The sequence below is a fragment of the Capsicum annuum genome, chromosome 10 (genome assembly GCF_002878395.1).
Source record: "Capsicum annuum cultivar UCD-10X-F1 chromosome 10, UCD10Xv1.1, whole genome shotgun sequence".
In the NCBI taxonomy this organism is placed as follows: Eukaryota; Viridiplantae; Streptophyta; class Magnoliopsida; order Solanales; family Solanaceae; genus Capsicum; species Capsicum annuum.
In genome coordinates this window covers 199,704,372-199,717,839 of record NC_061120.1, presented here as the reverse complement: position 1 = coordinate 199,717,839, position 13,468 = coordinate 199,704,372, and the positions used below count along the sequence as shown (strand labels likewise).

Genomic DNA, 13,468 nt, shown 5'->3' with positions numbered 1-13,468 from the left:
ACTAATTCATCTTTAATGTTAGTTAAATCAATATAGTTATTTCTAATAATGGTTTAATTTGAATTATTTCACATAAAATTGATCAATTAATCATTCTACTCAGTACGAAACACTTAATTGATCATGTAATTACTATGAGATTAATTGAAATCGTAATTGGACTTACTAGTTCATCTTTAATTTTAGTTAAATCAATATAGTTATTTCTAATGATGACTTAGTTTGAATCATTTCAAATAAAATTGGTCAACTGATCACTCTACTCAGGATGAACATACTTAGTTGATCGTGTAATTACCATGAGATTAATTGAAACTATAACTGAACTTATTAATTCATATTTTATTTTAGTAATCAATTTAGTTATTACTAATAATGACTTAATGTGAATCAATAGATGACAAACATGTTACAATAGATGAGTAATCTGTTGAAAATGACCAAACAAATAAAAACATCTATTGAAAATGACCAAACAGATATAGACATTTGTTGCAACAAATGACTCACTTATTGTAACAACTAATCCATCTATTGAAAATTATCAAACAGATATAGACATCTGTTGCAACAGATGACTAAGTTGTTGCAACATATGACTCATCTGTTGGAAATTACTAAATAGACAAAATATGTGTTGAAAAGTAATTTAAAATACTAAAGCTCAAATATTTTTTAGGAGAACTCAAACGTTTTTCCCTTTGTCTAATGTTTTGTCTTCAATTTTAGTTAAATCAATTTAATTATTATTAATAATTGCTTAACTTGAATCAACAAATGACTAACCTGTTATAAGCATTTATTGCAACAGATGACTAACTTGTTGCAACAAATAGGTAATCTGTTGAAAAATAATTAAAATACTAAGAAACTCAAATATTTAGGAGAACTCAAATGTTTGTTCCATTGTCTTAAAGACTTGTCTTTAATTTTAGCTAAATCAATTTAGTTATTACTAATAATTGCTAAATTTGAATCAACAGATGACCAACACATTGCAACAGATGATTCATCTGTTGAAAATTATCAAACAGATAGAAAATTTGTTATAATAGATAGGTTATCCATTAGAAAACAATTAAAATACTAGGGAACTTAAATGTTTTAGGAGAACTTAAACGTTTGTACCCTTGATGTTTTTGAATTTGATGTATGATACACTATTTTTATCTTCTTTACCTGTTTCATGAAATTTTTTGTGTTTCACTTATTCGTTGTGCCCTTGTTGAAATTTTTAGAATTTTTTAGGTCAAATTTTGTTCGTCTATCACTTGGACATTACTTTATAGGTGATTTTGTAAGAATAATTATGATTTTTGTTGAATTTTTTATTTGGTATATGATACGATTCAAATGGCCGTCTTAGCTTTCAATGACATCAGTCGAAGTCAGTACATGGGGCATCAAGCTTTGATCATATTAAGAAAACGGGATCCTATATGGAGGGGCCGATTTGAGTACACCAAAGAGCGATCCCACGTGTGAAAGATTGCTTGGAGCATTGAAGATTGAGGACTCATAGTTTTGGGCCTTCATTAAGGACATTTTGGTTACTTAGCCTTGTCCAAGTAACACTCCATGACCACCCCTTTTCATTAAGGGTATTGTGGTCATTTTTCTATGTAATAAGTTAGACTATAAATAGGTTCTATTAGTTCATTTGCTAGTAGTTTATGAAAGATGAAAGATTGAAACATTAAAAATCCTCTCTTTTGAGAGTAGAACACTTAGTCTTAGTTAGGGCTTGGAAAAGCTAGTATTGATCTTTGCTTGGAAATGGTGGATCTTGAGGTGAGTTGATTCCCTCGGCGGTCATCGTAAGAGTGTGGTTTTGATTATTACATTCATTAGGGATTTTTGAGTTTAATACACTCTTTAGTTCTTAAATCTTGTAATAATCTTGGTCTCACTATCTAAGCATGGCTTGATCTTGTTCCTACAAGATCAATCTTAGGCTTGCTTATTAGAAAATTAAAAAAAAATTATTGAAAAGCTAAAAAAATATAAAAAGGAGCAAATCTGTCTATTTTTTGTGTTCTTGGCCGAAATTATATTGTTGTTGTTGTTGTTGTTGTTGTTTTGGCCGAGATTTGAGTCTAAATCTAGGGATGTTTTGATTGTATTAGTTGCTTCTAAGTGTTAGTTTTGTCTTCACTAACACCCTTGAGTCTAGATCAAAGTTGAGCTTGAACATTGTTGTTGGTATTGTTGTTACGGTTTTAAGAACTTGAACATTGTTGGTGTTGTTGTGTGGAACAAAACTTGAAGGTGGTTTGAGCTCGTGTTGTTGGTATTTTATTGTGGTTTTTAATCTTGAAAAGGTTTTGTTGATTGTTGGAGGTTCAATGTGAGGCTATGTTTTCAAACTTCTATTGAAAGTTCTTATTGTTCTAGACTATCTTCATATCTAGTTGCAAAAAAGCTCTTCAATAGTGTTGTTTGATCCAAAAGCCAAGTGGAAAGAAGTGAGGCCTTTGTTAGTCTTCAAAACAAATCTCAAAGACCTACCAAAAGGGAAGAGGGACGAAAAGATCTACAAAAGACTTGGTACTAAAAGAGGAAAAAACACTTTTCTAGGTGTCCAAAAGAGGAAAGGGTCACCAACCCTTCAAAAAGGTGTCTTGCCCAAAAGGTGTAAGACAAGTCAAACCTTTTTGAATGTGAAAAAGGGCTCCAATCTTGATATTTTTCTTCCCCAAGGCCGAAATACACTTCTTCAAGAATTGAAAATTGAACCAAAATTTCAAAGTTGGAAAAATAAGAACCTTTTTAAAACCACAACCAATCCTAGACCGCCATATCATCAATTTTTGTACAATACCGAAACTTAGGGCTCAAAATCTTGGATTCTTAGTTTCTTATTGTTGATTCTTAGTTTCATTTTTTTTTATTCTTATACTAATTGGCAACTAGTAAATACCTACTAAGTTGTAAATTAGTTTTTGAATACGTTTCTTTCGTGTCTTCGTTATTTGTGTGCTTTTCTCGTTTGTAACTCGTAGTAACTTCTTTATTTCAAGTTCATAAGTGAATTTTGTTTTGTGTTTTGAGTCAATCAAAACAAGAATCCATTCCGGCCGCCAAGTAGAATTGACATATTATTGACTACCGGAGTATAAGCAACTTTCAATATTCGCCGCTCCAATTGTGAGAATCACAAAGGTGAGTGTATTGAGTGTTGGTAAGGAGCTTTTTGTTTTCTTTTTTTTTGTTGTTGTCTTTTTTTTATTTTGTTAGGTACTATGGATGCACATAATTTCAAGGCCACGTGTGATCGCATCCATGACGATCTCGAAGATATGCAATAACGCATTGAAATTATACGCCAATTGTAACCCAAACTCTTCCCTCAAAATCCAATTGTCCAAACAAATTGCGATAAGAGCTCCAATCTTGTGATGAACTTTCACACAGAGGTAAAGACGAACATACTCATGAATGTCAAGGTAAAATAGATAACCCTTACACTTTTGTGCATGTGAATGATAATTGTGTGGCTAGTAGCCCATTGAGTGTGAGTTATTGCTTGCCTATATGTGAGTCTATTATTTCTTTGCCACTTTATAATGATGTACTTGTTGTGAGTGTGGATACACTATTTGATCCTATTGATGACCGAATCGATTCTTCTTGTAAGATTGATTTATGTTCACCTAGTGTTGAAACCATTGTATTGAATGAAAGTATATCGTCTTGTGAAATTTATGTTGATCAACTTTTGTGTAAAAATTTCCCACCACTTGAGGATGTGTGTGATGTGATTAATGAATCTCAAATTTGTGATAATGTTGAAAATATTGATCAAAGGAATATGAACCCGAGAGCTATTCTTGGGATAATCTTGCACTTGAAATCTCTTTGAAACTTGATATTGATCTTTTAGAGAGTGATGAACGTGTTTGTTCCGAATCTGCCCGTGAAATAGATCATGCTCTGTTAAAGTAAAATGTCTTGTTTGAAGATGATATAACCACTCCTAATGAACCTAGTGGTGAAAATGATGGTATATCTGACCTTAGAAGCTATAGCCGATATGCTAACCTACTATGGTGTGACAATATTCCTCCTAAAGATGGAAATCTCTTCTTGGAAGATGAGAGTACTCTTAAGGGTAAGGGATGTGTAGTTTTGGAAACTACTTCTCCTTCTACTTTGTGTGACTTTATTATTGAGAGTACTAATGGTGATGATTATGAAACTAGTAGTGAGTACACACATGAGGGCACCTTAGTAGAAGTCGACTTGAGTGATACCTTTCTCTACTTTCTATTTTCTCTGGATAATATGTACGTTATTGTAGAGAGTATGCCGTTTAGTTTGGGTAGAGACCACAGGAAAGGGGAGTGTTGTCTAGACCCGTGTCTATGGCCACTCTTCCCGTTTGACCCCGGTGCCAAATATAGAATTGGTGATGATGGTGCACCCAACTTGTTGCTTAGTTTACATGACAAGCAAAGTATCATTTTTGGTGAATTCTTAGCCAAATCCTTTGTGCATTTTTCATTAATTATGTAATATTTAGTTCAAAGGATCCTTGGTTATATTCTAAATATGTACAACCTTGGCATGTTGAGGTAATTTGTCGTTCTTACCCTAACCCTCATGCCATGAGGAGTTTGTATTTGTGTGTCCTTGCTTTAGTTTTGCAAGGTTTGGATTCGAGGTCGGATCCTTTTTAAAAAGGGAAGGATGATATGATTCAAATGGCCGCCTTAGCTTTCAATAACATCAGTCGAAGTTAGTACGTAGGGCATCAAAATTGGGTCACATTAAGGAAACAAGATCCTACATGGAAAGGCCGATTTGAGTACACCAAAGCACAATCTCACGTGTGAAAGATTGCTTGGAGCATTGAAGATTGAGGACTCACGGTTTTGGGCCTTCATTAAGGACATTTTGGTTACTTAGACTTGTCCAAGTAACACTCCATGACCACCCCTTTTCATTAAGGGTATTGTAGTCATTTTGTTATGTAATAAGTTAGACTATAAATAGGTTTTATTAGTTCATTTGCTAGTAGTTTATAAAGATAAAAGATTGAAACATTAAAAATCCTCTCTCTTGAGAGTAGAACACTTAGTCTTAGTTAGGGCTTGGAAAAGCTAGTATTGATCTTTGCTTGGAAACGGTGGATCTTGAGGTGAGTTGATTCCCTCGGCGGTCATCATAAGAGTGTGATTTTGATTATTACATTCATTAGGGGTTTTTGAGTTTAATACACTCTTTAGTTCATAAATCTTGTAATAATCTTGGTCTCACTATCTATCCCTCACTTTTGTTGTTGTCACCTTGTGTAGTGGACTGTTTTGAGTCCTTTATTGAATCCAAAACTTGTGTTATTGTTATTCATCTTGTTCTTCACGTTTGTAGCTGTTTTTGGTGCTATATACACCATTGTATCTTGTATTCTTCTTGTTGATAGTGAATCCGAGAGTGGTCTCCATCTTAGTCCTCGGATCCTTAAGATTGTGGACTGATTTGGAGTGTGTTTTGTGCCTTTCGTTGTCTTTATCGTATCAGTATATATGCTGCAACTACAATGGATAGAACCTGCAACATGAATCCAACATACGAGTCGTTTGTTGCAACAAGTGAATAATCTGTTGCAACATATGACTACTCTATTGCAACAGATGATCCATATATTGGATTTATGTTACAACACCATAATACAAATCCAACATATGAGTAATCTATTGCAACATATTAGGCATATATGTTGCAACAGATTAGTCAATATGTTGCAACAGATTACTCATCCGTGCAACAGATTAGTCATATATGTTGCAACAGATTACTCATCTGTGCAACAGATTACTCATCTGTTGGATTCACGTTACATATTTTATCTATTGTTGAAAAAACAGCAGTAGCAGATATACCCAGATGAGAAATTCAACTAAAAATTATATTTTTACTTACTAAAATCACCTATAAGTAATTCTCAAGTGATATACGAATAAAATTTGACCTAAAAAAATTTGATCAAGTAGCAATAGTAGTGGTAACAACAATGTTCAACAACAAGAAGATGATGATGAGGAACAAGAAGAGATGATAATGAAGAACAAGATGATGATAATGAAGAAGAAGATGAATAAAGCAACAACAACAATGAACAACAAAAATCACGAGGAGAGAGAAAACTCCAATAAATTAGAAGAGAGAGAAACGTGCCTTTTTTTCCTCCATTTCTAGTTATATTAGGTTTTACATTGGATCAAAATATAAATTAGAAAACTTATGGGTTATTTTCAAACTTTTCTTACTTTCTTAATCCTTAATAAAGTAATTGTCACATCCACTCAATTATTAAGACTTGTATCACCCACACCTCATTTTAAAACTCTTTTGTCACCTAGAGCAAAAGCCCCGAGTGGCTCTCGCTTTCTTTTTATTTTTCTATTCATTTTTGCAGACGTGACAGCCAGATGTTTGGTATGACCAACGTTTTTCCTAATAACTATCATAACTTTGATTTTAAGTGTGTTATTATCAATATCTAAAATTACTAAATTTGTTAAAACACTCTCCAATTTGGTATATACAATATGTTTTGCAATAAATGATTTTCACTAACCAAGTACGACAAATTATACTTCAATATCTTCAGCAGCAGGAACAGAAACTTGACCTCTAAAAAATTGGGATATAAAGTTTTTGGAAACCCCGAAAAACACAGTCTCTGTCCTTCGAGTGAGCACTTTGTAGTAATCTGTTCCCTGGGCAATAGCTCACCAATACAGGAGTTTTAAACCACGCTAGGCAAGCCCCATGTGACGCGCTCATGACAGAGCGACAGGCAAATTGAAGGCTGGATTCGATCTTAGATCTCCCACATGGAAGACCTAACTCTCAATCACTCAACCATGCCCTTCCGGCCTAGAATAGAAACTTGATCACCAAATATTATCCTTTGTCACAAGACAAGAATATCACATGGCATCAGTCAACCTCAGTTTGCTTAAATATAATTAATACATATTATCAGACTATGGTGTAAAAGAAATTGAATCAACATTTTGAACGGTAAATAAAAGATTAGAGGATAAATCAACGCAAAATTCAAAATTTTAAACATCCAATGTATAGTCCATCTCAATGCTTCATTTTCTTAATTAAAATTCATGCTTATAAAACTAGAGATGAGCGAGAGAAGTCATGCAAAAACAACCTTTTCAGTTGGTTCTGCTGATCCCATTGCTTTCGGCACGAACAATATATCCTTGATGCAAGAAAGAAAAATTAAATATATACATATAATAAGATCACGTTTAGCTTGAATTCGCTAACTCTAGATACTGATTAGTCTCGTGATATTCTAAATCAGGACGAATTACATATGTCATCTAAGTTAGCCAACTTTAATCGTACGTCCTCTCTCCATTCGAGTCTGAAGTTTCTCTTTAGCATGCCTCAGTGCATCAAGAACTTCTCTTACAGTAGCATCAAGAACGATTGGATCAATTGTTTCCTTTGGTTTTGGCAAATCTATAGGAACTAATGCCAAAGAATTATTGACATTGTCTTCTTGAAAATCCCTTTCATCTTCTCCATTTTTCCCTTCCTCTTCTTGGACTGAAACTTTTGAGCTAGAATAGTGGAACAATAGATTAAAAATTAGACCAATTTTGGTGATATCATATAGTACTACTAAATAAAATAACTAAAGGGAGACAGCTTACATACTATTCGAAGGGAGCCTCGAATATATACAAATCTAAACCTTAGCAGTTATTCCGAGGCTCCCTTCGAATAGTGGACAAATCTAAACTTTTTCGAATATATAAATTGAAATTTCTTTCGTGCAATATTTTAAATGTTGAGTTTAGACATCTTACATACCTATTGGAATCTGAGTTTGAGAAGTCAAGCTCACTTGATTTTCCAAGAACTTCTCCACCCTTAGAATTGTTATCATCATCTTTGCTAAAAATAGCAATTTGCAAAGCATTTTGCTTAAAGTTGATCGACTTTTCTTGGGATATGTGCTCTTGAGAATGTTCCACTTCAGAGCTGCATTTTGTACTCCCAATAGAATCTTGAAATTGGGAACTTTGTTCTTTATCTTCAGAGAAAGTAACAGATGAAATTTCACTTTTATCAAACAAACTTGAGTGTTCTGATTCATCTGAAACATAAGATATGTTCATGGATTCAAGCTTCTTCATTAAATATTTGAGCTTTTTCTCAGCTTTGTTTCTTGATTTGTTCTCTTCTTTCAACTTTTTCTCTAGTTCAATCAGCTGAAATTGATTCCAAAGATTAAGGAGATCAGTCTTAGTAGGAAAAAAAAAGTTGGCAACTTTATTCCTAAATGGAAAAGAAAACAATTCTCTTTATCTCTTAATTTAGGTATGTTGCTCGGACTCTAAAAACGTATTATTGTTAAAACATCATTATAGGCAGACGCTAAACAAAGATAAAATGACAGATATATAAAAGAAATTGATTTATCATCGGCAGCATCTATATATCCCGCCATTCCAAGAGCATGACCAACACACCCCAATTCAAAGCCCCATATAACTCATCTTGCTTGTAGGTGAGGTGGGACACAAAGTGTATATATTGGATCTTTACAAAGATACGCATTTTCAAAGAGTCAGACACGGATGCGGCAACACTTTTGAGGAATCTGAACAATGAATCTGAACAATGTAGCTTATAATTAAATGTCTATAAGCATTTTCACTCAAAAAACAAGCAGAGATGAAAAAAAAAACCTTTTTTCCCATAAGCTCTACATCTTCTTTTGCTTTTCTTGATGCTGATCTTTCTGCAATTAATCTTCCTCTTAGACACTCCACTGTCCTCAAGTCATCCTCTTTTTCCATTTTCTTCTCACTGAAAAGAGGGAAAAAAGGGGGGAAAACATGTCACAAAATGTGCTAAGAAAGAATAAGTAGGCAAATTTAGACACACACCAAAAACAAGAGTGGGTCGCAAGCACAGTCGGATCCAAGATTTGAATTTTGTAAGTTTGAAATTCTAATCCTTTTGAGTTAGTTGATTCAAAATCAATAATTTGTACATATTACAAGTTTTACAGGATTTGAGCAAAAACTAGTGAGTTCAGCTGAACTGATGGCCAGAGATAGCAGCAACATATCCAATGTAGTTTTATAAATATTAAATGGGTATGGGAGGATAAAGCGTACATAGACCTTGTCCTTACCTTCCATAGAGACTGTGTTTGATATACCCTTGGCTCAAAGAAAACAGTTTAAAGCAATCCAAAAAAAGAAGTAATGAAAGTGAAAGTAGAGCAAAGCAAAATACTACAATAATTGAAGTCAAATGCAATAGATAATAACAGAAATCGAAGTACAAACTACAAAATGACTGAAGATGATGAAGATAAAAGAAACTACCTCCATTTTCCATCTGCATTTTCTTCAGCTATCATCTTTTATCTTTAAAGAAAGAAAGTAATTTTCTATAGTGTTGATGCCCTTTAATCAGGGGACTCACCCTTCAATTAGTAAAGTGTGAGAAACAGTGAGGAATTGAAAAGTAGCAAAAGAATTTGAATTTTATTTATTTTTTTGTTGATACTAACATATTTTAGGAGTACAAATATTTTACAGAATACCTTTTATTTATATGAGGATAACAAAGTAGGTAGGAAGAATTTGAATTAGTTTGGATACAGGTCTGTGGAATGTAGCCCCACTATAAATGGCCTTTTTTGTTACTTCACTTCAAAGTTGCACCTGTCCTACTGTCACCTATAATTTTAACTGCTCATTAATGCAATATATATTAAGTAAAAGTTCCAATTTACGTGATTTTAAAGGAAAATGAGTCGAGGGTCGATAAGAGGAGTTGGTCAAATCCTAAATACCCTCAGTTTTAGTTTTAAGATCGTGATTTTGAGTTATTAAAGATAGTAAAAAGTGGGAATGAGTACATTTACCATGACATATTTCTAATTTTACAAGTGAGATATGAAAAAAAATAAAAAAATAAGATGTAGGTAGATGTTATTTGTTATAAACAAAATAGGAGAGCCCAATTCAAAATATTAATCTAACATGTGAGGGAATTTCTATAAAGCTATTAACACTTCTCTACTTTCCAAACGTAGAACAATTAGTATATAACAAATAGTAGATTATATTAATAAAAAATAATATTTAAAATTTGAAATTTTGAAATCAAAATAATAATAGGCTATAGTCACGTGATTTTCACAGGATTTATCCGTAGTTCAACCGCCCAAACCGCAGTGCGCCTCTGGGCTTTTACTGATTGCTCGTGTTGTTGTTTTAGCCTTTTAGGCACCGTTAGTACAAATTTTATTATAAACAATTAAAATGTAAAAAGTAATTATATAAAGAAGTCGAATATATAGTATTTAACTCCTATTACATTATACATAACAAAATAATTCTAATTATGTATAAAAAATATGATTTTCCCTGTCAAATATGAATCAAATCAATTCTTTAATTTTATTTGATTCTGTTCCTAAAGATAATTATTTATGTTAGTCATGTGTATATTAAATCAACTCAATTTATCTTGGCTAAATAATTTAAGGGAGTTAAAATTTGAGTAGCTTAAGTGTTAAAAAATTTTACATACAAAATATAGTACATATTTATTGATTTGATATAAATGCTTAATCTAGGTAAGTTTTTATCGACAAAAACACAGGCCCTACCAACATCGAAGTACTACTACCGTACTAAGAACTACTTTTAAATTATTACTCAATTTTCCTCTCTCTCAAATTACGTGAAGGTATTTAATTGATTATAATATTTAAGGAACACAGAAAAAAGTTTAAATTTATAGTTCAAATAAATTATAAATATTTATGTGATTGTAAATTATTTTATTAAAAATATTTATAATTTACATAAAAGAATATATTATTTATTTGGGGAGGATAGATTGAAACAAATATCATCTCATAATTTTTTTTAAAAAATGGGATAAAATAGTTGAATAGTCTTATTAAGTAATTTAGCTCAAGAAAAATTGAGGGATCAATATAGGGCTTGTTCTTTCGTCTCTCCCACTTCAAATCCAATATTTTATTTGGTTTTTGTTTAAGAAAGCTTTGCGAAATTAGCCTAGACGTTAACAATTGGAATGATAAAAAAAATTGTTAACAAGTCACGTTGGACAATCACAACTTAATCTATACCATCTTCTTTTTAATCCTCTTTTTACTTTTTTTAATTAAATTATTTGCAATTTCTATTAGATCAATATTTTTATGTGTTTTGTTCAACTGCCCACGAATTTGCTCAATATGCTAACCTTAGTATTATTTTTGTTAGTTTATTATATTGATCTTGGTAAATTATTCACAAGTTTCGACAACTGACAAATGCTGCATTGTGTTGTTCACATATTTATAGCTCTGCATTAGTTATTTTTTATTCTTTGAAGTATCTATGGACTATAATGCACATGTGTTAGAATCATTTAATGTTACACACAACCAATTCTAATTTAATGTTAATTTATGTGAACTTAACCAGATATTATAAGTTTTATATCATTGAAATATGGGTCCAGCTAACGCTGCTAAGTGTACAACATTTGCTTAATTACACCAAATGAAAATCACTCAGAGGGAAAATTTAAGTTATTATTTTAGAAAAACAACATATATTCCAACAGTTTGGGGTTAATTACAGAAAATTTTGATATATTATTATTAAAAAATTTAATTTTAGGTCTGTCGAGATACATAATTAGTTCCTGATACATTCAATTAAGATACATTTTTTTCTTTGTAAAAGACACATAATTAGCTCCCGACACATTTTTTCTGATTTTAGGTCTGCCGAGATACAGAATACATCCAACGAATATATATTTTTTACTTTATAAAGATGCATAATTAGCTCCCTATACATCCAACAAAAATAAATAATTAGTTGAAATTTTTGTAATTATTCTATAAAGGTAGAAACTTGTGTAAATATAATAAGTTAACGTTTATATTTATGTTATTTTTCCAACTTAAATAGCTTGCCACTTTAGCATACACTTATTAATTTTTGTAAAAAGCGAAAACAATTTAAATAGCGACTAAACGATGAGAAACACTGTGAAATTTTCTAATTTTCAGTAGAAGTATTCATGATATCATTTTGCGTCACCTTTTTTTTTTTCTTAAAAAACTGATCATCTGTATATGATTCTATGTTAGTACGTTTGCTAAATATAAAACCAAATCAAATCAAATATTTGGGCTTTCGATTTCACTTTGTCAGTTATTTCATTATGATATTTTATTGATTTGTTGTTTTCCTTCTTTATCTCTTTGTTTTTTATATACTAGAAACCAGAAATGTCCATTAATGTACTAGTGGATTTTACATGTAGTTATGCTACGGCTAATATTCTTTCATATATTATGAACGTGACTTAAAGAACAAAAATCAAAAATTGCAATCGTAATTAACCTTATATTTCTCATGTTAATTCCTCTTTGTAGGTTGAGTAACAAAATGATATTTTCAAATAACATGGTTAATTGAGAAACTCAATAGCAAGTAGTTTTTGTAATCACTTGCAAAACTTACGAAACATGTACAAATCTACAATATAGAATTAAGGGAGTCTTGTTTACATGACAAGATCCAAATTCAAATTGGTTGTTGATCCTGGTCAAAGACCGTATCTTTTTAGCTGAGCAATATCGCATCTTGTTGGTAATGCATGGATTGATTCTTAAATCTTAATTGGCAAATGACTATGCATAATTCGTTTTTTTTTTTTGGTAAATTGACTATGGATAATTCAAGTGTGCTTAAGCCTTTAACTCAACTACAACCAGAAGACATGTCAATAATACTTAGACTTTGATTATGGTTTTACCAAAATGGGACCAATTTTTCTTATAAATCTAGATTTTCTCCTCGTTGAAAATTAAACATAGAAACTTGCTCCAGTTCAAACGATTAGCATTGTCAACTTGGTTCAGACTATTATGGCTCGTTTCATGAGTTATTTCTTTTTTTAAAAAAAAAAAAATTCAAATTATTGTTTGGTCAAACATTCAAATGATTTTTTGATTAGTTTTTAAAATGAACTTTTCGCCTTTAAGGAGATATTTTTCTACTCTTAAATAGTACTTCCTTCGTCAAGAAGAATGAACTATTTTGACTTGACACAAAGTTTAAGAAAATAAAGAATACTTTTGAATCTTGTGGCCTTAAATTAAAGTTGTGTCAAATGTATCAAAATATTTTTTAATCTTGTGGTCCTAAACATGCCATGTGAAAAGTTGAAATTAAAGTATAGTCAAAAAAGAAAAAGGGTCATTCTTTTTTAAACGGACGAAAAAGAAAAGTAGGTCATCTTTTTTAAACGGAGGGAGTAGCTTTTTTATCAATTGGAATTAATGTCTTAAACACTAACTTTAACTTTGTTATGAAATATAAAAGTAAGAATAATAAGAATGGAGATAAAAAATAGAGTGATTCTTATTTCTCTTGAG

At 31.5% G+C, this 13,468-nt stretch overlaps 1 protein-coding gene across 3 annotated transcripts; it reads right to left on the bottom strand.

Annotated features, from left to right (window-relative positions):
- Nucleotides 1-7,087: 7,087 nt before the first annotated feature.
- LOC107845052 lies at nt 7,088-9,641 on the bottom strand. Of its 3 annotated transcripts, none has more exons than XM_016689333.2 (4): nt 9,375-9,641; nt 8,727-8,847; nt 7,846-8,246; nt 7,088-7,592 (listed from the first exon to the last, which is right to left on the bottom strand). In XM_016689333.2, the coding sequence occupies exons 1-4, from the start codon at nt 9,407-9,409 to the stop codon at nt 7,355-7,357; spliced, it is 795 nt and encodes a 264-aa protein (XP_016544819.2). In that variant the 5' UTR covers nt 9,410-9,641; the 3' UTR covers nt 7,088-7,354. The 3 variants fall into 3 exon arrangements, with proteins under 3 accessions (XP_016544819.2, XP_016544822.2, XP_016544820.2); XM_016689336.2 differs by lacking the exon at nt 9,375-9,641 and adding an exon at nt 9,042-9,112; XM_016689334.2 differs by lacking the exon at nt 9,375-9,641 and adding an exon at nt 8,928-9,045.
- Nucleotides 9,642-13,468: the final 3,827 nt, after the last annotated feature.

Bases quoted from the DNA above. Each gene is read 5' to 3' on its own strand.
- LOC107845052 (XM_016689333.2), bottom strand. From the start codon at position 9,409: ATGATAGCTGAAGAAAATGCAGATGGAAAATGGAG. The intron at 8,848-9,374 runs GTAGTTTCTTTT...CCCTCTTTTCAG, and splicing joins AATGCAGATGGAAAATGGAG to TGAGAAGAAAATGGAAAAAG. The intron at 8,247-8,726 runs GTTTTTTTTTTC...AATCAATTTCAG, and splicing joins TAGAGCTTATGGGAAAAAAG to CTGATTGAACTAGAGAAAAA.